The 23,462-nt window shown below is 46.5% G+C and overlaps 1 protein-coding gene across 1 annotated transcript in view; it reads left to right on the top strand.

The window, feature by feature from the left end:
* ASB10 (ankyrin repeat and SOCS box containing 10) overlaps positions 1-23,462 on the top strand; it is a 426,206-nt gene that overhangs the window by 345,930 nt on the left and 56,814 nt on the right. Inside the window, exon 4 of the mRNA XM_069643101.1 lies at positions 741-854. Within this exon, the coding sequence (XP_069499202.1) occupies positions 741-854 (114 nt within the window). The remainder of the gene's footprint in view (positions 1-740; positions 855-23,462) is intronic.

The raw sequence follows: 23,462 nt of genomic DNA, 5'->3' as shown, positions 1-23,462 counted from the left end.
TACCGTACGGGGGTCGGTTTGCACCCTGCGAGGCCCTCAGCTTGTGAAAGCACCAACTCCTTGATCCCACCGTTAGTTCTCTGCTCAAGGGTTCTCCCTTCCATCACCTCCACCTGGCTCTTTGCCTGGTGCTAAGCGCTGCAGCAGGCTGGATCTTCCTTAGATCATCGCGGCTTGTCAAACACATTCCCAGAGATTATGACCTCTCTGGCGATCGACGGACGGGTGGCATACTTTCAGCTCTGTACTTAAATTCTTAATTTAATGGGAGGACAAGCGGCGCTCCGAAAGCTGGATCTACTCTCTGCCGGCAGGCATCTTGATTCCTCCATTTATTTTTAAGTTGAAAATGGATTGGGTGTGCTGGAACCCAGCTCTGCAAAGAATTCATGGAAGGCATTCAAGCTCTCCAATTTTGAATTTTGATATTTGTGGAATAATACTAGTTGTGTTTGTTTTTTTTTACACATGAAAAATAAGTATGGTAAATACAAACGGAAGAGTTGGAAAAATAAATGTGTAACCAAGGCCTGATTACTGTTTAACTTTTAAGATGTCATAGGTTGTGAAAGAAATATTGAAATGAAGTTGCCGGTTGATGGGATGTGGGTTTCATTAAAGATATATGGCGCCAGACTCTTCTGGATCTGCATATAGCTCTTGTTTTTTCTCGCCGAGGTGTTTTTCTTTGTGCATCCATCCATGTTAACCTCTGATCTACACTCATTTCCTATCTTTAGGTGCTGACGTACTGCTTTTCTTCTCCGCGTACTATTGAGGCCTTGATGAACACCTATGATCGTGTGCAGATCACAGAGGACTGGCTGGAGGCAGTGCCTCCAGAGCTCCAACAGGTAATCTCACCTTTGATTCATTTCTTAAAAAATCAGTAAAAGTTTCACCTGTATTTAAGTGCAATGCTGCCCATAGAGGGTGTGGTGAGAAGTGCAGGGAAGGGATATGAGGGAAAGTGCAGCCAGCCCAGTAGGGCTCTGATTAAGTTCGAGGACGGCAGAGGACTACATGGGTGCAGTCCCAGACTAGAAGTGCTGGGTAGGCCATAAGGCAGTGCGGGGTGACTGATCAAGGGGGGCGGGGGTGGCGTGGTACCCTGTGTGACTCTGAGGGCAAACACACCACCAGTGAGGACGAACAGACAGGTAGACTAGCAGGGGAGAGGGAGAGAGAAGGAAGAAGGGAAGAGGAAGGTCTTGAGCAGCTTCCGGAATTCCGGGTGATCAGGCTCAAGTCTGAGAGGGTCAGGGAGGCCATTCCAGAGGGAGGCATCTGCAGAGGAGAGAGATCTACCCCCTACTCTCTGTTTGGAGAAGTGTCTGACCCGCAGAGAGTTTGAGGTAGCTGAGCAGAGGGCTCTAGGAGGAAGGTATTTAGGAAGAGATTGTTGGATATAGAGAGGACCACGGCTCCAGAAAGCCTTGTGGATGATGCAGAGGGTCTTGAACTTGATCCTCACGGCCACCATCAGCCAGTGGAGAGATTTCAGAGCTGGAGAGTTGCAGTCCCTGGGCAGTTCTGTTCTGGATTAGTTGAAGAGGGCGAAGATTAAAGTTAGTAAGATTGAGAAAGAGGCTGTTGCAGTAGTCCAGCCTGGAGCGAACTAGAGCTCTGGAGACAGTGAGTGTCTGTGGGAAGGTTAGAGAAGATAGGATACCTTTGAGGAAGTGCAGCTGGAAGTGGGACTTCTTGGCAAGGTCTGTGGTGTGTGGAAAGAAGGAGAGAGTGGAGTCAAAGATGATGCCATGGTTTTTTGCCTCACATGAGGGTGAGGGGAGAGGGCCCAAGGAGGGCGGCCAGAGGGAGAGAGGAAAAGCGGGAGCAGGGGCACCAATGAGAAGAATCTCTGTCATATTGGCATTAATGCAGATGTCGTTGGAGGCACACCATCCCTGAATAGCAGATAGACATTCGAGGAATGAGCGAGGAGGGAGAGGAGGCTGACGGTAGCCTGAAAGAGAGCTGTGTGTCATCCGCATAATAGTGAAAGTTAGGGGCGAAAGTAGAGATCAGGTGGACCAGGGGGGCTGGGTAGACATTGAAGAGCAAGGGTGTGAGGGTAGAGCCCTGGGGAACAGCACATGTGGAAAGGGAGGTGTTGGAGAGAAAGGACCCAAGTTGGACCTGTGAGGGTCGGTGCAAGAGGAAGGAGGTAAGCCACGCCAGAGCCTGACCATTGATGCCAAGGTGTGAGAGATGGCCAGTTTCTCAAGGTGTTTGCCCAGGAAAAGAGTGATAGAGATAGTTGGCTGGGCAGAAAGGATCAGCAGAAGGCTTTTTCAGGAGCGGGGCAACAAGGGAGGGCTTGAAAAGAGAGGGGAAAGATCCAATGGCAAAGGAATGATTGCAGAAATCGGCCAAGGCTGGAGCGAGGGAAACAATGTTGTCCTTAATGGTTCTGGGGGAGCAGGGGAGCACCTGTTTGTATGAAACTTTCATAGACTGGACTTGTCTAGAAATATCATAAGGTGTTATAGGATAGAGAGAAGAGAGAAGGAGAGGAGAGGAAAGGGTGGCTGGAGGGGGCCTGAGAGAGGTAGAGGGAGAGAGATGAGGAGAAGAGGTTAGCGTTTTAGTGGTGAAATGAGAAGCCAGGTCTGTACAAAGGGCCTGGGAAGGAACAGGAGAGGTAGAGACTGCAGACGGAGTGGCCAGCTCCTTGCAGAGTTTAAAACGTTTGACAATGTTGTTGGAGGCTGAAGAAATGTGGGCTTGAATGTGGACCATATTCTTGGAAAAGACAGAGAGTCTGTATTGCCTTTGGAGCAGGCGGCAGGCCAGTTTGTCAGAGGATGGGCCCGAAGCCCTCCAGTTCCACTCGGCCGCTCTGCACTTGCGTTTCAGAGCGGCCAGGTCGGAGTCATAACAAGAATTGCACTTGGAGGCAGGCTTCAGATGGATCCTCATGACATGGGCAGGGTTATTGAGAGCATTGGAGATAGAGAGATGAAGGTTGGAGAGGGCTGTGCCAGAATGGGAGTCAGCCACAGGGGTAGGAGGAGGAGAGAAAGTAGAGGCAAAAGCAGCAACTGATACCCGCTTCATAGGTCGAATGACCGCGAAGGAAGGTGGCAGTGCTGGGGTAGGTTTTGCCAGTTTGAAAGTGGTCAGTCCAAGAGAGTGGAGTAGTTAGAAGGTTAGAGAGGGGGATGTTTGAGGAGATGGAAACATCCAAGGTGTGTCCAGCTGAGTGTGTCGGACCAGAGGGTAGAATAGGGAGGGAGAGAGAGTCTCAGAGGTTGCGGAAAAGCCCACAGTGGTCAGAGGAGTCCAAGTGGATGTTGAAATCCCAAAGGAAGAGAAGCTTGGAGGCAGAGGCAAGGAGAGAGGAGGAGAGATCAGCCCATTCAGGGAGGAAGAGGGGGACCTGGCCAGGTGGCCTTTAGATGATGGCCAGAGTCAGAAAGAGGCCAGGAGCGATAGAGAGCGGGCATACCAAGCATTGAAGGGAGGAGTAAGCCTGGTTGGGACTGATAGAGGCAGGGACCCACTCAAGAAAGATCAGTGCCACTCCACCTCCGGGCCGATTGGTCTTCGGTTCGGAGAAGATCTTGTAGCCCTCAGGGAGGAGAGTGTCAAAACTCGTGACGGAGCTGGCCGTAAACCAAGTCTTAGTGAGAGCGAGAACTTCCAGATAGGATTTGGCATATATACAATACCACCCCACCCTTACTCCAATATCCCACCACCTATTATACATTACACTTAACACCAGATCAGCAGTATGGTGCAGCCCTACAGTCATCATAAACCTAGACACAAAGGAGCTCATTTTGCTCCGTGGCGTAACGTGAATGAAAGGTTTAAAAGCCTTGCGTAAGGCTTTCAGGCCTTTCATTCACGACATTCCACATTTTCGTCCATTCTTATGGCAGAGAGGAGGGGCGGAATGCAATTTGCATTTCCGCTGCCTCCCTTCCACTCCACTATACAAATGCCGGCAAATGCATTGCGACGGCGTGCATTTTTATGCCGGCGCAAATGCTAGAAATCCCTATTAAGCTTATCGGCTTCATGCACCAGCATAAAGCAGGCAGACTCTATAGGGATCCATTGTCCACGCTGCCTGCCATGCTCACATGGCAGATGTGTGTCCAATTAAACGCTGCCTACCATGCCACATGGCAACCAGCATTTACAATTACAATGAAACGCTGCCTACCATGTGCGCTTGGTAGGCAGCGTTTACTCATTTGGACATTAGAGTGGAAATGTGCAGGGCAAAAGGCGTCATACACATGTGTACGCCGCCTTTTGCCCTGCATATTTGCAGTCCGACATGCAAATGACAAAGATTTGGCAGTGGGAACCTGGCTACGCCTGAGTCTAAATGTATCAGGTCACCGTCGTCAAATTAATGTATTGAGCAAAATGAGCTTGTAAAGGACTGTTCATCACAGACAGCTGGCTAAGAGCAGTGACTAGCAACATGCTGACACAGCAAGTCAAAAACTATTCCATCCTCGCTGAAGACATAACTGGACATAGAGGTGATGGACTAGTGTAAATCTATGAATTCTCTTGGAAAAACGGAAATGATCTATACTACTTTATCATTCATTAAACATTAAGCTTAGATTTCTAACAAATAAAACACAACAGAAGTACTTTTATAAAAAATGTAAATGGCATGAAGAGGACCGCCAATGATAGCAGGGGGCTCGGGGGGTATTGTATGCTCCTATTGTATACATGCAGATGAGCACCAGTATCCAATTTTAAATATTTATCAAGTGTAGTGTACAACTGAAGAGTAAAACCTGTCAAAATCCCCTTTACTCTTCAGTTTTACTCTTCGTATTGTAAGGAAGTAAACGTTAACTGTAAATTACACTTTGAAGACAGTTTTTACTAATGGATTCCAATGGAATCTGCCTGCTCTTTAGCAGGCTCTAATTTGAGGTGAGGCAGATTTCCGTATGAATCCATTCATTTCATGTCTGTATGAAACTCTTCTTTAGGCGTAAAATGGTGTGCACACACAAGATAGAGGAGGAAAGCACAGCAGAGTTTTGAACTCTGCGCTGTGCCCCTTCGCTGCAATGTGTGCACTTGAAAATGGGTCAGAGCTGGATGCGTTTATTACTCCATTTGTATTTATTTTGTACTTATAAGTGTATAGAAAGTTTTCAACATTTATTGCACCACTCTTTTTAAAATGACCCCCAAAGACACATGTTACTGCCTCCTGTGCCGCAAGTGGCTAGTCCATAGAATATATAATGTTGCCAAGGCACAACATCCTTACACAGTTCATCACCACCTATAGCCTAAACATGGATAAACTACTATTGCCCATTGCAGAGATGTTGCCATATCCGGTAATCTGCTATTTTGACACTCCTCTATGTGGGGCTTGTTTTCTTGTCTTTAAGTTGAATATGGCACACCCTATGTGAAGTAACAAATCAACATGGTCAGGAGGATAGCTCAAGGGCAATGTGTTTGCCTTGGAAGCAAGACAACGCAGAGCAACACAGGTTTGAATCCCAGTACTGCACTTAGACACTGGTCTCTTGTATAAAGCGTGTTATAAAAGATTAACATAGGGGAAGATGTTTAGGCTGTCAGTTAATGTAGAGAGACTAACAGCCCTTTAAACACTTAATCTATACCCGATATAGCAAGTGATGCACTGCCTACAAATTAGATCCATTAAAACTAGGTATCAGTATCAGATAGAAACATCAGCGTTGAATAAACTTAACAAACACACAATATAGCAGACCTCAGTTTTCACAATTTCTTTTTATTTTTATTTCCTTTGGCATTTCAAAGTTTACAAAAAAACGTATATTCCCCCTCCTACGCATCCCTTCCCCTGCACGCTTCCCCCAACCAACATCCCCATATTAAACACCCCACACCCGCACGAATAGTTGTTCAATTTAGAGCAATCCCACCATACATGTATCCAATACCCCCTGCCACCGCAGTCCCTCCAACACATATCTGAAACCGCAACATTAATTTTATGTAACCGTTGTGTGGTGCAACGCCGTTGTGTCATAATTTTGTAACACGCTTCTCTTATCTGTAGTGAACGAGCGAGTTTGGGTATATCCCTCCAGAGTGTTTCCCATTCTTCCACTGTTATGGTTACCCCCGATATTTGTTGCCATTTCTGCATCTATCCTATGGTACCCTCGTGCTGTTTATCATTCAAGAGTCAGTATAAGTTAGAAATGAGAGCTTTGTGCCCCGGGTTTGAGACCAGAAACTTCTCAAATGGTGTAAGCTGTCTAGTGGCAGCGGCTCTGTTCGGCAGGGGCCATTATCCAATGTCAGACCTGAACATATTGGACTCTGTACGTCTCCAATAGCCCTTTACATTGATCAAAATGTTTGGGCTCCTTGCCCTGAAACATGTCCTGTATTTTGGTAGACGCAGCCAGTTTCCATTTTGAGAACGAGCCCTTTTCCATACCCGACATAAAATTGTGGAATACTAAACAGTGGTGTAAAGGGCAATGGGTAAGTTGTGAGTTGGTGTTGTCGGATCACCCTATGCCATTTGTTTTCAACTAACCTCGCAATCTGACAAGCATGCATATTTGGGGGACGATCTTGCCTGGCCAGCGATAGTGAATCCCCTAATTGGGGTCCACAAAGCGCCTTTTTCATCGAAACCCACTTCTTCTCAGCATCTATTGTTAACTAGTATCGTAGCACCCATAAGTGGATGGCTTGAAAGTATTTTATGAAATCTGGGGGTCCTAGTATATCCCTATTTGTGGGAACCATTAACGTTCTTAGTGAAATCCGCAGGGATTTGTTATTTCAAATAAAGTTGGAGATTGCCCTGTGAAGTTTGCGGAAAAACGCCACTGGCACTTTGGTTGGGAGTATTTGGAATATGTAAAGAACCTTAAGTAATACCACCATTTTCACATAATTGATACGCCCTAGCCAGGAAACCGAAAGTGGACCCCAGTTTGACAGCTGTTGCTTAATCTCTTCCAGTAGTGGTGGATATGCCCCTGTAGCATACTTGTTAAATGCACTCCTAAAAGTTTGAATTCCCCATGGGCCCAGCCGAATTGCATTTTTTCCATCACCTTGGCTACTTCCGACGGGGGGTGAGAGAGAGATTTAAAATTTCCGATTTTGTAACATTTATTTTTAGGCCCGCTATCTTGCCTAATGACTCCAATTCCTTCAGGACTGCTAGTAATGATCTCTCTGGGTCTATAACCGTGTGGAGCATATTGTCAGGATAATCCATGATTGTATGTGTGACTCCCCCAAACGGAATCCCTTGAATCGAGAATGCTTGTCTGATTTTAGTTAGCAGGGCTTCTAAGTGTAGACTAGAGCATATAAGAGAGGCGAAAGAAAGAGTTTGGTGCCATGGTGCAGAGTAATCGATGAAGACATTTGGCTGTTAATAAGCAACCTGACTTTTGGATCTTTGTAGTTCACTTGAATGTGGTCTATAAAGTGAGGAGTGAGCACCATCGCCACTAGGGTGCATACCCAGAAGGTCCACTCAACTCTACCTAGCGCTTTTTCCGTGTCTAGCGAAAGAAACACAGCCGAGAGTTTTTTCTTGGCATGTTCTCTAAAAGGTGACATGCTCTTCTGATGTTGTCATGGGTTTGACGCAATTTTATAAACCCTGTCTGATCTGGATGAATCATAGACGTCCGAAAGTTCTCCAGCCTGTTGGCTAGGACTTTTGTATATATTTTGGCTTTGAGATTTATCAGGGCAAACAGGTCGTTGTTGGGTTTTGGGCAGAGGATCACTTTTGCCTCTTCCATCGTGGGAGATATACGGCCTCTATCCCTGAAAGAGTTAAAGAGTCTGGCTAATCTAGAGGCCAATATAGATCAGAATGTTTTAAAAAATACGGATGGGTAGCCGTCGGGGTCTGGGGATTTATTCAGAGGGAGATTCCGAATGACCTTCAATACCTCCTCTATGGTGGTCTCTTCCTCTAGCGTCTCTCATTCCTGTGCTGTAATTACCGGGAGTGGGTCCGATTGCAGGTACTCACTTTGAAATGTAGAATCTGGTAAATCCGACTGGTAGAGGGTGGAATAAAAAAGTCTGGAATTGTGTGAGGATTTGGGGGGCATCGTAACCATCTCCCCTGAAGGGTCTTTAATTCCCTGGATGATTTGGGGTGTTTTTTTTAATCTAAGCTGTCTAGCCAGTTGGCAATCTGCTTTGTTGGCTTTCACATAGTATTTCTGCTTTAAATACAAGAGGCTTTTCTTGCCTTTTTTCATTTGCAGAAGATTCAGTCTACCCCTTATGTTCCTATATGCCTTCCTATTAGCGCTCCATGGGTCAGTTTCCATTTTTTTCATAGTCTGCTTCAGCTCTTCTTCGAGTTCGGATTCCAGTGCACCCCTTTGTTTTTGTCTAAGAGCCCACTCCGCTATCAGCTCACCACAAAAGGTTGCTTTAAATGCGTCCAATACTGTGTTTTCCTTAACCTCCCCAGTTGCATTAATGTCAAAGAACTCTATAGTCTTCCCTTCTAATTTATACCTAACTATGGGGTCAGTAAAAAGATTAGTGGGACATGTCCAGGACCAAACCCCCCGTTTTGGTTGTGGGAGGCTAAATTCTACAGCTATCGGTGCGTGGTCCGAAAGTGCTAAAGGATGGGTCTCAACGTTCGTTATATAACCCAGCAACGCAGTGGAGGACCAGATGTAATCGATACGTGAGAACTATCTGTGGATGTTTGAATAATGAGTATACCCCTTCTCCTTCCCCTTCAGGGATGGCCAAACATCCATCAGGGCAAATTGTTCAAAGTTCACCTTTAGGGTTTGTGATGGGGGGGACTGACCATATTGAGTGTTGGAGCTTCTGTCTTGCCGGGGATCCCAGGCCAGGTTAAAGTCCCCCATTACCAGCCGCGTTCCCCTGCGGTAAATGCCGCTAGTTCAGTAAGTGTTGCTTTTAAGAAACCCTTCTGACCAATGTTGGGGGCATACCTGCTGTAAGTGTTGTTGCCCCAATTTCAACAGTGATGAACAAATACCTCCCGCCTCTGTCCACCCGTGTGTTAATAATGTTGGCTTGAACCCTTGCCTTGATCCTAGGAGTACTCCAGCCACCTTCCCCTGTGCGTTTGCTTTTATAATTTGTGAGCAATGCCTGATTCGAAGCCTATGTTTGTCTTGTCTAATATGGGTCTCCTGGAGTGCCACCAGATCTGGTTGGTGACAGACTAAGAACCCTTCTAGATTCCTACCTTTCACTGGAGTGTTTAAACCCTGGATATTGAGCGATAAACACTTGAATGTGAGTCTCTGAGTGAAACGTAGCTGACCCCCATGCCTCTTGACTTTAATTTAATCCTGGCATACCACTCTCTGCCAACCTTGTGCGGACCTCCCCATTTACCAAACCCCAGTTGCAATCCCCTAAACCCCTTCCCTTCCCACAAACCCCTTACATAACTTTGAGTATACCTTCCTCTGCCCCGCCTCCACTGGTGTGAACCACGGTACCTAGTGAGTCTTCGGGCGCAAGCCCTCAACAGTGGATCACTGATTTCACCAGGCAAACTGTAGGGTATGCTAAAACCCCATCTCCTCCTCTCCGTGGATTCGAAGGCAGTGATCTCCGCCCGCACAAAGTAGGAACTACAGTAGCACGTACCCCAGTGGGTATCCTTACTGAGTCATTCCGGGCACCCAAGTTTTGTTTTGATAGTTCAGGCCTTTAAGACGGGGATTCCAGTGACCCAATATTGACCTTTACTTCGTTTTCCACCTCGTTCCACTCTTGCTCATTCCCGTGGGCTTACCAGATTGAGAGGACGCAAATATTCCACCGTTCTCAGACGAAGGTCCCCTTCTTCTTCTTCTTCAATGTGGAGCAGCTGCATCCCTTCTTCACGTGAGGTGATTCTATATTGTCTGCCCTCGAGTGTAAATGTTAAACTAAACAGGAATGTCCACTTTTATTTTATCTTTCGTGTTTGTAGTGCCTTCACCACTGTGTAAATATCTCTGCGTTTTTGGAGTGTAAATTGAGAGACGTCTTGATAGAGGTGTATTTCTGAGCCGTTGTATGAAAATGTCAAAAATTAGTCATAGGTGCGCCTTTGCGAGAACAAACACAGTAAACATGGCCTGTACTTTGGGAAGGTACCACTCGAGAGTCCGCAGCCACACATTAGCTCACTATACCTTTCACAGGAGGGAAATAACTATTTGCATATCAGTCTTTGACCCGCACACATTGGCAGTCGAGCACCAAAATGCTATGGCAATTCTCTGCTGAACAAGAGTATCAACAGCAACCCCAGGCGTGTGCTTCAGCTTTGTTGGGTCTCATCAGTGAGGTGGAGCTGTGCCTCTCTCAGCACAGTGAGCAAGGGGTCCACGTCTGGATGACCCTGGGAAACTTAGGGTGACTAGTACTAAGGCCCTTGAAACAATCATAAGTTAGTCATAGGCACTCCTCTGAGGCAGGAGACAGAATGTTCATGTTGGACAACCTCAGGAGAGTCGTGACTTGCCGTTGAGAAACCCGTGTGCATGTAGATGGGGGCGTGGCTACATGTGGTTTCCTGACAGCATCCTCCCCTAAAGAACCATCAACACCCCGTGAGGCATGGAAACGGGACAAAAGAACAGGGGCATGGATGTTGTTCTCGGGTTCCCAGGTACGGTCCTCCGGACCGTGACCCTTCCAGTCTATAAGCTACTGGTGGATTCCCCTAGAGATCCTTGAGGCAAGGTTAGCATTGACCTCGTATTCATCAGACCCTTGTACTGGAATTGGACTTGGACGAGAAGGAAGTCTGGTATTGGGACCACATGGTTTCACCAAAGATACATGAAACACGGGATGGATTCTCCATGTTGATGGTATAGCAAGATGCACCGGCAGAGGACTGATAGTCTTAGTTATTGGGTATGGGCCAACATACTTAGGCAGTAGTATTCGATGACCTGGTATGCAGGGCTTCTTAGGGGACAACCACACCTTCATCCCAGCCTGTTAAACTGGGGCAGGTTTCCGATGCCTGTCCGCAAAGAATTAAAGCGGTCCTGGGCCTCCTGTAAGTGTTGTTTTATAGTCTGGTGCAGACTGGCCAGGTCACGAATGCTAGCTTGAGCTGCTGGGCTGTTGGATGGGATCACAGGATCCAGCGGAAGGGTACGCGGATGTTGGCCACAAAGGGCAAAGAATGGAGAAGAACTGATGGAATTATGCAATGAGTTGTTGTATGCAAATTCTGCCATGACTAAAAACGGAAAACCAGGTCTCTTGATGTTGGAGAGTTAAGCATCTCAGGTATTGTACCAGAGTGGCGTTTAAACGCTCCGCCTGTCCGTCCGTTTGCGGGTAGTAAGCACTGGACTGCCTCTCATCAATACCTAAAGCAGACGTTAGAGCTTGCCAAAAACGGGACTTAAACTGCAACCTCCGATCCCAAATGATAATATCAGGGAGACCAAAAACCTGAAAACATTTTTCTGAAACAGATCGGCAAGCTGAGGTGCAGATGGTAGTACCTGACACAGGATGAATAATGCCATTTTAGTAAAGTAGTCAATGACTATCCAGATGGTGTCAAAACCACCCATAGCCGGTAGTTCCACTATGAAGTCCATAGAAAGCATGGTCCAAGGGCGCTCCAGGACAGGTAGAGGTTGCAGTAGGCCCGTGGTTTGGCAGTCGTGGTTTTACTTTGGGCACAAATGGTGCAGGAAGAAATGTATGCTGCCACGTCTTTGTGCATTGATGGCCACCAACACCAACGGCTGAGGAAGTCAGTGGTTTTTCTCTGACCAGGGGGGTGACTAACAAGGAGTCATGACACCATTGTAAGGTGATATTACGAGTGCAAGTATCTGGGAGGTACAGCCTACCTTGAACGTAAGGCAAGGTCTGGATTGCATCCATATTGTAGTCTGTGATTTCCAGAGGTTTTTCTGAGCACCCTTTCTTGAATCATAGTTTTCAGGTAAGGCTGCAGGGTGCATGCACAAATCACCTGATGCGGGAGAAGGACATCACTCTCCAAAGGGCGTTGTGAGGGACTGCCATGGATGCGTGATAGTGCGTCCACTTTGGAGTGTAACGGACCGGAACGGTAAGTAAGGACAAAATTAAACATAGAAAAGAACTCATGCCATCGGCATGACAGGCCGTGATGCACTTGACAGACTGCAAGGCCAATGCGTTTCGGTGATCAGTAAATACTTGAACCGGAAGAGCCTTTCCTAATAGGTGGTGTCTCAAAACCATGAATGCATCACGTACAGCGAGTAGTTCACGTTCAGTGATCGTATAGTTCCTCTCGTACTGAGTTAGTTTCCAAAAGTGGTAAGCCACCTGGTGCAGAAGACCCGAGTCCCTACTCTGTTGTGACAAGACGGCACCCACAGCCACATCAGATGCATCAGCTTCAACAAAAAAGGGCAATGCAGGGTCTGGGTGTTGCAACACCGGAGCCGTCGTACAGGCGGATTTGAGTGCCTCGAAAGCCTGTTGTGCCTCCTCATTACAGCTGTAGTCCTTCTTGTTACTAGTGAGGGCCGTTAAAGGGGCGACAATGGCTGAGAAATCCTGGACAAAACGCTGGTAAAAGTTGGCGTAGCCAAGGAATGATTGCAAGGCTTTGCAACAGATGCAACAGGCCAGTCCAAAACTGCTTTAACTTTGTTTTGACTCATTTTCACTCCCTGGCTGGTGATATCACAACCAATGAATTCTACCTAATGGGCGTGGAATATGCATTTCTCTGCCTTAGCATAGATGTGGTTCTCCCTTAAACGTTGCACTACCGCTGAAACATGTTATACATTGGCTTCATAGGAGGGAGAATAAATCAGGATGTCATCTAAGTATACAATGACAAACTGATCCAGCATGTCCCGGAAAACGTCATTCATGGAACTCTAAAAAGTCGCCGGGGCATTACATAACCGGAAGGGCATAGCGCAGTATTCAAACAATCCATATTTGGTCTTGAATGCGGTCTTCCATTTATCCCCCTTGCATATTCTGACCAGGTTGTAGGCTCCACGTAGATCTAATTTCGTGAACACCACTGAGGTCCCCAACTGGTCTAGTAGTACCGATATCAAGGGCATCAGGTATTGATTACGCACTGTGACTGCGCTGAGGTCCCAATAATCGATACAGGACTGTAAATCCCCCTCCTTCTTCGATACAAAAAACAAGGGCGGATGCCGCTGGGGAGCGTGAAGGGAGGATGAAACCAGTCTCCAGAGCTTTATCGATATACTCCTTCAGAATTTGGTCTGTTAAGTGTAAGTGAGTACACCCATCCGGACGGTATCTTGCCCACCTGCACCAGATCAATGGGACAGTCGTATGGACGGTGAGGAGGCAGGGTTTCAGCCCTGCCCTTATCGAAGACGTCCAAGAACTCCTCATACTCCTTGGGTAATAGTGCGGCCACAAGTGCCTCAACCACAGAAGCCGTATCCAGGAGGGCATGGCAAGGGCTCCATTCCTTTGAGTCTAAATTCAGATTACGTGACTCACATTAGGGGGGAAGGAATCCGACCACCCCAGACTGCCAGTCTACTACATGATTATGAAGTGTGTGCCAGGGTAATCCAAGTATCAGTGAAAACTGAGGTGCAGCAATCACATCAAAGCCTATGGTCTCTGTATGCCCGCACTCAGTGGTCATCACCAAGTCAACTGTTCGCTCAGTAACTAAACCAGAAAGCAAAGTTGTACCGTCAACAGCGATAACTAACTCCGGACAGGATTTTGGAATAGTCGGTATCCCTTTTTCTAGTGCGAAATGGATATCAACATATTTACCAGTGGCTCCGGAATCAAGCATGGCTTCTGCTGACCAAGAAACTCCAGAGGGAGCAGAAAAAGAAGCGGAAACAGTGACAGGACCCAAGGACATGGAGTCTGGGAAGTGACCACTCGACAACTGGACTCCTATTGCCGAGCTTTGGCGTTTCCCTGCTTCTTGATAGGCTTTTTGGGACACAAGCACAAAAAATGCTACGAAAAACCACAATAAAAAGATAAACTGTTTTTTCTCTGGTGTTCCCTATCAGAGGACAATGGACCACGTAACGCCCCGGGCTCACCATTCCCAGTGGATTTTACCTGCAAAACAGGTATGACAGGAGGTATGCCCCGCTTTTCTCCTCGCCTTTCTGCCTTACGGGGGGCATCAATTTGTAGAACCAGATATAGTAGTTCAGGGAAGCCGTCGGGACACTGGCATAGTGGCCAACATGTCCTCCAAGGTGTCCGAGAGCACCTTGTAAAACAGGGCTGCTTTTTTCTCCTCCGACCACCTCGTCTTGGCCACCAGCTGGTTAAACATCGCCAGGTAGGACAATAGAGAAGTCTCACCCTGCTGTAAACCCAATAAAGGTCCAGAAATTCTTTGGGTCACTATTGAAATGTTCAGGCGGAGCAGAAGGCGGTCACGTGACCAATAAACTACACGAAACGCAGTCACGTGACCAGAAGAGCGGTCAAATGACCCGGAAGAATGGCATAAAAGAAGTCCAGCCCTCTCATTCAGTGCTTATCAGCTGTTCCTACGGCATGTAGCTATTCTTGTATTTTCTGTGTTATTGGCATTGACCCTCTGGGTTCCGGACCTGGTTTTTCTCTTGGATTGCGTTTGGATTTGTCTGATGGATCTTTGTTGGACTGCCTACTTGAATTGCTTAGACCTCTGGATTTCGCTATTTTGGATTGCTCTTGGTTTTGCCCTTTGGATCTGGTTTCTTGTGGACTGTTTACCTGAACTGCTCAGACCTCTGTATTGCTTTCCTGGACTGCCTTGTTTCCTACCCCTTCGGCTCAGGTACTTTTGCATCTGGTATTAAGTACTGCATCACTTGTGTAACTCCCCGACCACGCTGGACCCTGCTACATTGAGTTTCCTTTTCCTTTCCTCTAACCCAACCCACAACACCTTCAGGGGGGAACAGTTAGGTTCTCAGCTGTCATCGGTCATCCCTAAGGGTAGGTGTTTTTTCTGCCTATCTGCTATCAGCTTATGCTTACTTGTAGATTCCCTGTACCTACCTGCTAACCTTGTGTTTTTCTTACAGCCATCCGGGACCCAGTGTTCTCTGCTCCTGCCACCTGTGGCCCCAATAACCGGTCAGCGAGTTATTTGCTCTTCTCTGACTGGTACTTGGGGACGGAGGTATAATAATCCACGTGGACCTCAGATCTTGTCAATAACACTTATCATGATTGCTTTATCATCCATGCCCAGTAATAAATGCCATGCCTGCCCCCTGTTGCGCCTCACACTCAGACATAATCACATTCATTATGAATGTGATTATGTGCGAGTGTGAGGGGCTAGGGGTCCAGGGAGCAGATGTGTGTCTGGTGCTGGGGTGCCAGGGTACAGCCATGTTATTTTTACTGGGCATAGATGCCCAGTAAAAGCTGCCATGCCTGCCCCCTGGTGCCCCAAGCACCTCACATGCACACAATAGTGTGCATGCGAGGTGCTTGGGGGCCCAGGCATAGCATAGTTTACTGGGCATCTATCACAGATGCCCAATAATAAATGGCATGCCTTCCCCCTGGGCCCTCCAGCGCCTTACAAGCACAGATAATGAATTATGTGTGCATGCAAGGCACTGGAGGGCTTAGGGGTCAGGCATAACATTGCATGTGTGGCGCAAGGAATCCCAGCGGACGGGGCTGGCATTCTTTACTGGGCATACCCCGTACAAAATGCCACACTTGCCCCCTGGGCCCCAGTGCCTCACACGCACATGGTGAATGCGATTGTGTGTATGCGCAATGCTCGGGTTACGGATGTCAGGCATGGTATTTTGTACTGGACATCTGTCATAGATGCCCAGTAAAAGAAATGACATCATGCCTACCCCCGGGATATCCAGCTTCTCACACATGCACACAATCAATGTGATCATTTGTGTATGCCAGGCTCTGGGGGCCCAGGAGGCAGGTATGGTATTTTATAGCAGACATCCATCATAGATGTCCAGTAAAACAAAATACCTGTCCCCTGGGCACCACAGTGTCTCACAGATGCACACAATCAACATGATTATTTGTTTATGCAAGGTGCTGGGGACCCAGGGGAAAAGCATGGTATTTTTTACTGGACATAAGATGGATGTCCAGTAAAAAATACCATCCCTGTCCCATGGGCTCCACAGAGCCTTAGAAGGAGAGCTGATTGTGGCTGGTGAGGAGAGGGATTGTGCAACAAAAGCATTTTTACAATGCCTTTGTTGTACAACCCTCCCCACGTTGCGCCCCCCACTCGTCAAAATCAGCTCCACGGACCAGCACAAACACACACATTCACACAACATTCACACAGCAAGCACTCGATTATTCACACGAGCACCCATCATCATACACTCCCTCACTCATAACACAAGCATACACACATCCATACACATATTTAAATAATAAATAAATGAATATAAACTTACCTTCTGACGCAGCTCTGAAGTTTCCTCCCCATCGCTCCAGCTCCTGCATAGTATGAATAGGAATCAGGAAGCAAGAGCTTCCTGGATCCTGCACATGCGCACAGGGGCCTGAGCGTGGGTGATGAAACGCCCCACTCCAGCCTGCTCCGTCTTTATGTGCGAGGAGTCGCAGGAGCACCCCCTCGCACAAACAGACATCCAGTTCCCCAGCCAGCATTTCCAATGAGCTATGCACGGCTGGTGAAGCAAAATGCTTTCAGCCTTGCATGGCTCATTGAAACTGTGTTTCCCTTTGGCTGTTCAGCCTGCAGCCCAGGAGTGCTCCCTCAGCTGGAAAAAGCAGCTGAGGGAGCGCTCAGTGTTTCACTGGACTGGCTCCTCAGCTCTTCCATAATGGGCGTGGGGGCCGGTGGGTCGACGCTCCTTCACCCATTATGAACGAGCCACCACTGACTGATGAGTGAGATGACTCCTGAGGTTTTTTTGACTCTTGGTTCTCTGAATATCAATACTTTGTCGAGAGAGATTACTCATGAGGCTTTCTTGACTCTTAATTCTTGGGTATCACTACTGTGACGAGGGAGATTGCTCCTGAGGCTTTCTTGACTCTTGGTTCTCTGGGTACCACTACTGTGACAAGGGAGAATACTTCAGAGGCTTTCTTGGTTCTGTGGGGATCACTACTGTGACAAGGGAGTTTACTCCCAAGGCTTTCTTGACTCTTGGTTCTCTGGAGGTCACTATTGTGACGAGGGAGATTACTCCTGAGTCTCTCTTGACTCCTGGTTCTCTGAGTATCAATACTGTGACAAGGAGATGGCTCCCAATGCCTCTTTGTTCTCCCCGGATTCCGCAGTTCCCATTGCCTTGCTTATGTTGGGTACCTGTGTCTGGTTCTTTCCGGGGTCGTGGGTGGTTCATTGTTCACTCGTCACCTCCTTCCAGTTTTTCTGCGCAACTCCGACAAGGCTTTGGTCTGGCAGTCTCGGTGTCATTGTTGGACCGAGTGGTCTACCTCCCAGAGGTCACGCCACCACCTCAACTGCCACGACACTGTAATGAGTCAGCTCCCTGCCGGCTCACAGGATTGTGCTGCTGCTTCCACCCTCAGACGTTCTCTCTCCCGAGAACCAGCTTCTCTGCACAGCTGACAGGTTCCCAGGTTCGAACTTCCCGGGCTTGACTGGCTCCTTGCTAGCTTCTCTATCTTTCCTTCAGTCCATTCTCAGTTTTTCTGTCTCCTAGCTGGGCCCAAACCAGTGCAGTGTCATAGTCTGTTGGTTGTTTCCATGATGTACTCTTCATGCCTCCTCGTGGCCACCTCTCCCCAGTACTCTTGGAAAAAGGTATGCCATCCTTCTTATTCTTGTTTGTCTCAGTGATGTCAAGTCTCAAAGTCGGAAGGGAGGGAATGTTACAGTAACATGCAGTAGTATTTTCATTTACACTCTCTACGAACATTATGGGGGTTGTAGGTACAAGGGCAAGAGGGTTAGGAAATTCCTCCACAGAATGTGAGTCCTTATCCCCAGGAGAAGAGTCTCTTCTTGTGAGGTTCCGCTTTCCACCACACCTAGGGGACTAATGGATAGCAGCCTCACCTCCCTAGCTTCACAGAGAAGGGCTGCCTGGGGAGAAGTGACAAGCACCCACAAATCATCAAAACACCCATCTGTGCAAGGCCGGGAATAATTAGGAGACACACAATGGTGCACTCAACATATAGAGGTCCAGATCGTACACGGGAAAGCACTGGTCTGTTTTGTCTGCCTTCCTTGCAACACATTTCAATTTATTCAGAGCTCTTAACAATCTAATGATAGGCAAAGTACAAGAAGTACAAGGAATGTAGCTTTCTCTAAGCCAGCCCACACCCTCCAGACAATACAACCAGACACCTCAAAGTAAAGTGTGTCTCCCATGTGAGCATAACATGCGTTCTTTTCACAGAGACAAGCGGTAACACAGGAATGCATCTTCGAGCCTCCAGGAGCCTTGCTGTCCTTGCAGAGAGAGAGAAATTGATGTAGAGGAGAAAGGGATGATATAAGTTTGACAGATAAAACACTCCTAAGCAAAGGTTGAGTGGAATGACAAAAGATGGAAAAAATTCATTACAAAATGGAAGATGGAAGTTACATTACAATATCAAAATAATACATGCAGTATGCATTTTGGGTTAAACCGACCCTTTTCACCACCCACGGTCCTCTGATTTTGGAGGATGATTAGGCAGTTGGATATATTTGCTTACTGTAGCATGAAATTTATTTATAATGTCACGGGTAAAGCCTGCATGATGAGTATTATTATGTGGCTAGACTGGACTACATTGGTGCAGTCAGTCTATTTATATTTTCTTACTGTGGCATGACATTTTCCCTGAGTATCAAGGATACAACAAACATGATATGTGTTATTATGTGGCTAGACTGGCCTACATTGGTGCAGCCACTCTTTATATTTCTTACTTTGGAATGGCATGTTTTATGGGTAACAAGCTTAAAACAAACATCATATGTATTATAGCACATGGCAACCCGCAATACCCGTACAAAAGCTTTTAAATAACTATCTTATTGCTGTTAAGTTGTGGCGGCACATAATTAAAGTAGTGACAAGCTTTTAAAATTCCTTTCTTGTAAAATAGCTTTCTGTGACACTTTTCACCCACCCATTAGCTAATAAGGAACTGTTTATGGTAGCATAGTTATTTTGTGCATGCAGATTAACCAGTCAGAGCAAGAACATATATGTTATTACTTATTTTAAAGCACAAAAAGAAAACATTTCATACAACTGCTTAAACTATTTTTCTGCAACACATTAAAATTTCTGTTAGCTTTTTAAAAAAATCTAAATAGATTCTATGTTGATTTTATGTACCATCAAATGTATTTATTTATTTATTTCAATTTCGTAAAGCGCCACACGCCCGTGGGCCTCAAAGTGCACAAAGAGACAAGAGACAAACAACAAACATGCGGGGGAGCAAGGAGTTAGCAAGGGGGTCAGCAAGGAGGGAGAAGGCTAAGTTCAGCCAGGCTTTCAGGCGTACGTATATGTCCTGGGAGAAGATTCCATTGAAGAGGAGCTTGGACATTGAAGGGGGTGCCCCCAAAGTGTACCATTTTGTACTTAGGTTGGATAAGTGTGGGGCAGGCAGAGGAGCCAAGTTTCCTACCGCCAACCTTGGATTTTACTCTGTCAATTAGATAGATTGGTCACGCATTTATTTGACATTTGAAGGAAAAGATCAGGATCTTATGGGTGATCCTATGTCGAACAGGTAACCAATGGAGTGACCTTCTGGCCTCTGAGATTTGGGCACATTTGGGCGGTCCCTGTATGGCTCGGACCGCATTCTGTGCCACTTGCAAGGCTTGAATATTGACTTGTAAGGTGCCCTCTACGATACTATTGCAATAGTCAAGCCGAGAATTGACTAGTGAGGTGGCGAGCAAGGCACAGTTGTTGGTGGATAGAAAGGGGCAAATATAATTCATTTGCTTTGTGATCAGGCAACAGGATGAGTGTATAAAGGAGACGTGGGGGCGCAAAGATTGCTCGTCATCAAGAACTACCCCCAGCGTCTTCACCTTCTTCAGTACTGAAATGATGTACTAAAAGCAGTAGTAAAGTTGAGGTAGGCAGGATCTAGTTTGCTCAATCGAACTTTGGAGGCCACAATTAAATGGAAGAACGTTTACATTACATTGAGCAAGAGGCCAGGTATTAATGGCGATGAGAGTGCATAGCCATGTTTTATATGGAACGACATTTCCCCCACTGTACGTAAAAGCATATTGGAAGTCACCTCGAAGTTCTGTGACTTTTGTGACATGGTCAGGAAACCGACTCAGTCAAGAGGGGTTGAGGAGCCCCCTTAGCCTGAGGTGGGAGGTTTACCAGGGTGGAAGCCAGAGCCATTTCTACCCCATAGGGGGAGGTGTCAGCTGGTTGAGCTCCAGTCTCTGTCCCTCCGTTGTGTGCCAATGCACTTGTTGATAGTAACACTGTTGATCACCCCATGCTTCCTTTGCAAAATGCTGGACAGTTTCTCTGTTTTCTCTAGGAAACAAAAAATGCTGCATTTCATAGTGGTGGTCCAACAAGAGCCTCCAAAGAAAGAGAGAGAAGACTGCATGCTGGCATACCCCAACTGGCAGTGAGTTGTTGGGAAACGCGATGCTAATTAGCTGGTCACCAAAATTGTCAGTGTCTAAGCAAAAGACAGAAATCCACTCCACACCAAGGCAATGCATACCTGTAACAGAGCCGCTGAGCAGCTCCAGGACAAAGATTGTAATTTGCTTAGTCTGTAATAGTACTGCAGGGTGGCTCCCCGAAAGAAACTGCAATGCCACTGACTCTGGGAAACATCACACAAACTAACATTTGTTATGGCAGGCCACCATTAATAAGCTTTGGTGGGCCACCATGTCAGAAAGGGGTGAGGCTTAGACTTCCCTTGTATGCATTTTTATGATTGTAGCACCTTCCAGGAGCGGAGACAGGGATTATTTGTCATAGGGAACCATAAGGAGAGAGGCAATGGAGAGTGAAGGAGAAGGATTAAAGAGGGCACTGGAAGCAGGAGGATGAAGTAGGACTTTATGATATGATATGATATATGGCATTTATAACACGCCTATACACAAGTGTTTTGTGGAGAAGGGAAAGTTTTAGTGTTGTGTAGGAGTGAGAGTTTTATCAGTGTAGGAGAGTAGTATGAAGGGAGAAGAGAGGGAGAGAGAGGGGGGAAAGTGTGAGGTGAGGGGGGAAGGAAGGGAGAAGAGTAGTGGTGAAGGGAAAAAGAGAGTACATATGTGAAAGGAATATAATGGCGTGTAAGACCAGGTGAGTGCCCAGATCAATTGAAAGGCTTGATAGGTATCACGTAGATTGATCTGAGAAGAAGTCTATATAGATACAGCATTTGCCTTTAGGCCATCACTTGGGAGAAGATAGCTTTTAGATAGTAGGGTTGCCGATCACTAGTACCCACCTGGCTTTTGGGGGGATTGCCCATCCATAGGTTAAAGAGAGAGAGCCCTCTGCTGGTTTAAAAATAAAAGCCCTTGAGCCTTATCTGAGAATAGTGAATTCTTGAGTTCATCTCTTGCACCCTATGAATGAACTCTGCCTTCGGCCTCGTTCCTCTATTTGGTCACAAAACTCCTCAGTGACTTATAGTATCCTTCTAAAGTATGGTAGGGGGTACCCTATCCCAAACATTACTTGGGTAGACTTGTTTACATTGATGCAACATTACATGGGTAGACTTGTTTACATTGATGCAGCTAGCCTAGGTATACTTTCCTATCGTCATGGCGCATTTTACTGGTATCATTGGTAAAGCCAGCATAATGGGTGGTATGACCTTGTTTGTTCCTCTTCCTCCCTCTCCTCTCCCTCACCTTCTGTTAATCTCCAGCACTACCAGAAATGTCATCAGGCCTAGTACGATAGTCTATTGTTTTGTTCCTCTCCCCCCTCACCTTTTGTCATTTCCCTGCACTACCTGAAATGTCGTCTGGCCTAGTATGATAGTCGTCTGTCATATCTCCTAAAAGCCCCCCCACCCTCCCTCCTCTCCTTTTCATTGTCATAGCTCTTGCACTATCTGAAATGTCATCAGGCCTAGTACAATAGTTAATTTCACATTCTTAATGTCTCAAGGCTTTGTTAAGAATGTCACTGTATTTTCCCTTGCTCCCTCCCTTGCCTTGAAGCACTTTGAAACACATGTGTGTATAGGCGCTATATAAATAAACTATCAATATCAATATGACCTGACTAGACTGACCTACATTGGTGCAGCCAGTCTTGTTATATATTCTTACTGTCTCATGCCATTGTGTACTGGTATCAAGAATAAAGCCAGCTTGAGTGGTTTTACGTAGCCATACTGGCCCACATTGGTGCTGCCAGTCTGGACATATCTTCTTACTCTAGCATGGCATGGCAAATCCCACAAGAGTATGTCATTATGTGCTAGTACTGGCATATAGGATGCAGTCTGTGTGGGTATGTAAGGGTGCAGCCAGCATAAAAATATGTTTTTATAGTGGCATATATTGTGGGCAAAGGCATTATGAAAAATAGTTGGAAAACACTGCTGTGCACAAGTGGTGACTTGCATGTATCAAACTGTGTGACTTTTTACCCAATTTTCCACAAAAAGTATGCTGTAACATGCACCATTGTAACCCATTATTTTAAAAGTTTTCTCAGTCACACCCCGATATATCATGGAAAATACTTATGCCCCTCCAAATAAGAAATTCACACGCCATCCCTGCTCCTCAGAGTGACTATCGTATTCCTAGTGCATAGTCCCCTTTTGCTCCATTCGCCAGCTCTTCATCCCCCTAATAAGATGTAGCTAGTTTGCCCAACTAGCATGATAAGGGTTGCCAGAGGTGAACAGCATGCATGGAATTTACATGTGATGTGCTGGTTCAAGGATTTATACAGCCTGAAGGTAGGTTCCAGGTGTGTCCCCCTAAGAGTAAAAACCTGTTTGATGTTTTAGAGCTCTCTGATGGGGGTGCCCTAGGTAGATGCTTGTAATTACCTTATTGCGGCTATGGCTCTGCATGTCATCCACACAGCTCCTCTGCTAGTTAACTATATCGTTGATAATATGCTCTGAATCTGAGTAAATGGAGAGTGGGGTGGAGTTTTGAGGTAAGCATGTCAGATGCATTTGGGAGGAAAAGCAAGCTCTGATGATAATGGTGTGGACATATATGTATATTTGCACTGTTAAGGGGTGAATATCACAGATCACCAAACCCGCAGGGATGTACCAACACCTTTATTTACTCTTAGCAGGAAGAGGTTGGTGGAATGCCTATTGGACATAAAACCAACTCAAAAAGGAGCGTCTCGAGCAACAGTGGGGGGAAGGAGGGATATATCAGGTCTATTATGGATTTATTCTACAAAACCAGTGCACTCGTCCATTTTTCAGGCCCTATTCTACTTGAAATGTTCTGATGTGTCTGCACCCAG

Source organism: Ambystoma mexicanum, chromosome 2p, assembly GCF_040938575.1.
Source record: "Ambystoma mexicanum isolate Mex_15411 chromosome 2p, UKY_AmexF1_1, whole genome shotgun sequence".
NCBI lineage: Eukaryota > Metazoa > Chordata > Amphibia > Caudata > Ambystomatidae > Ambystoma > Ambystoma mexicanum.
The sequence above is the reverse complement of the archived record's forward strand: the minus strand, read 5'-3'. Positions and strand labels throughout refer to the sequence as shown.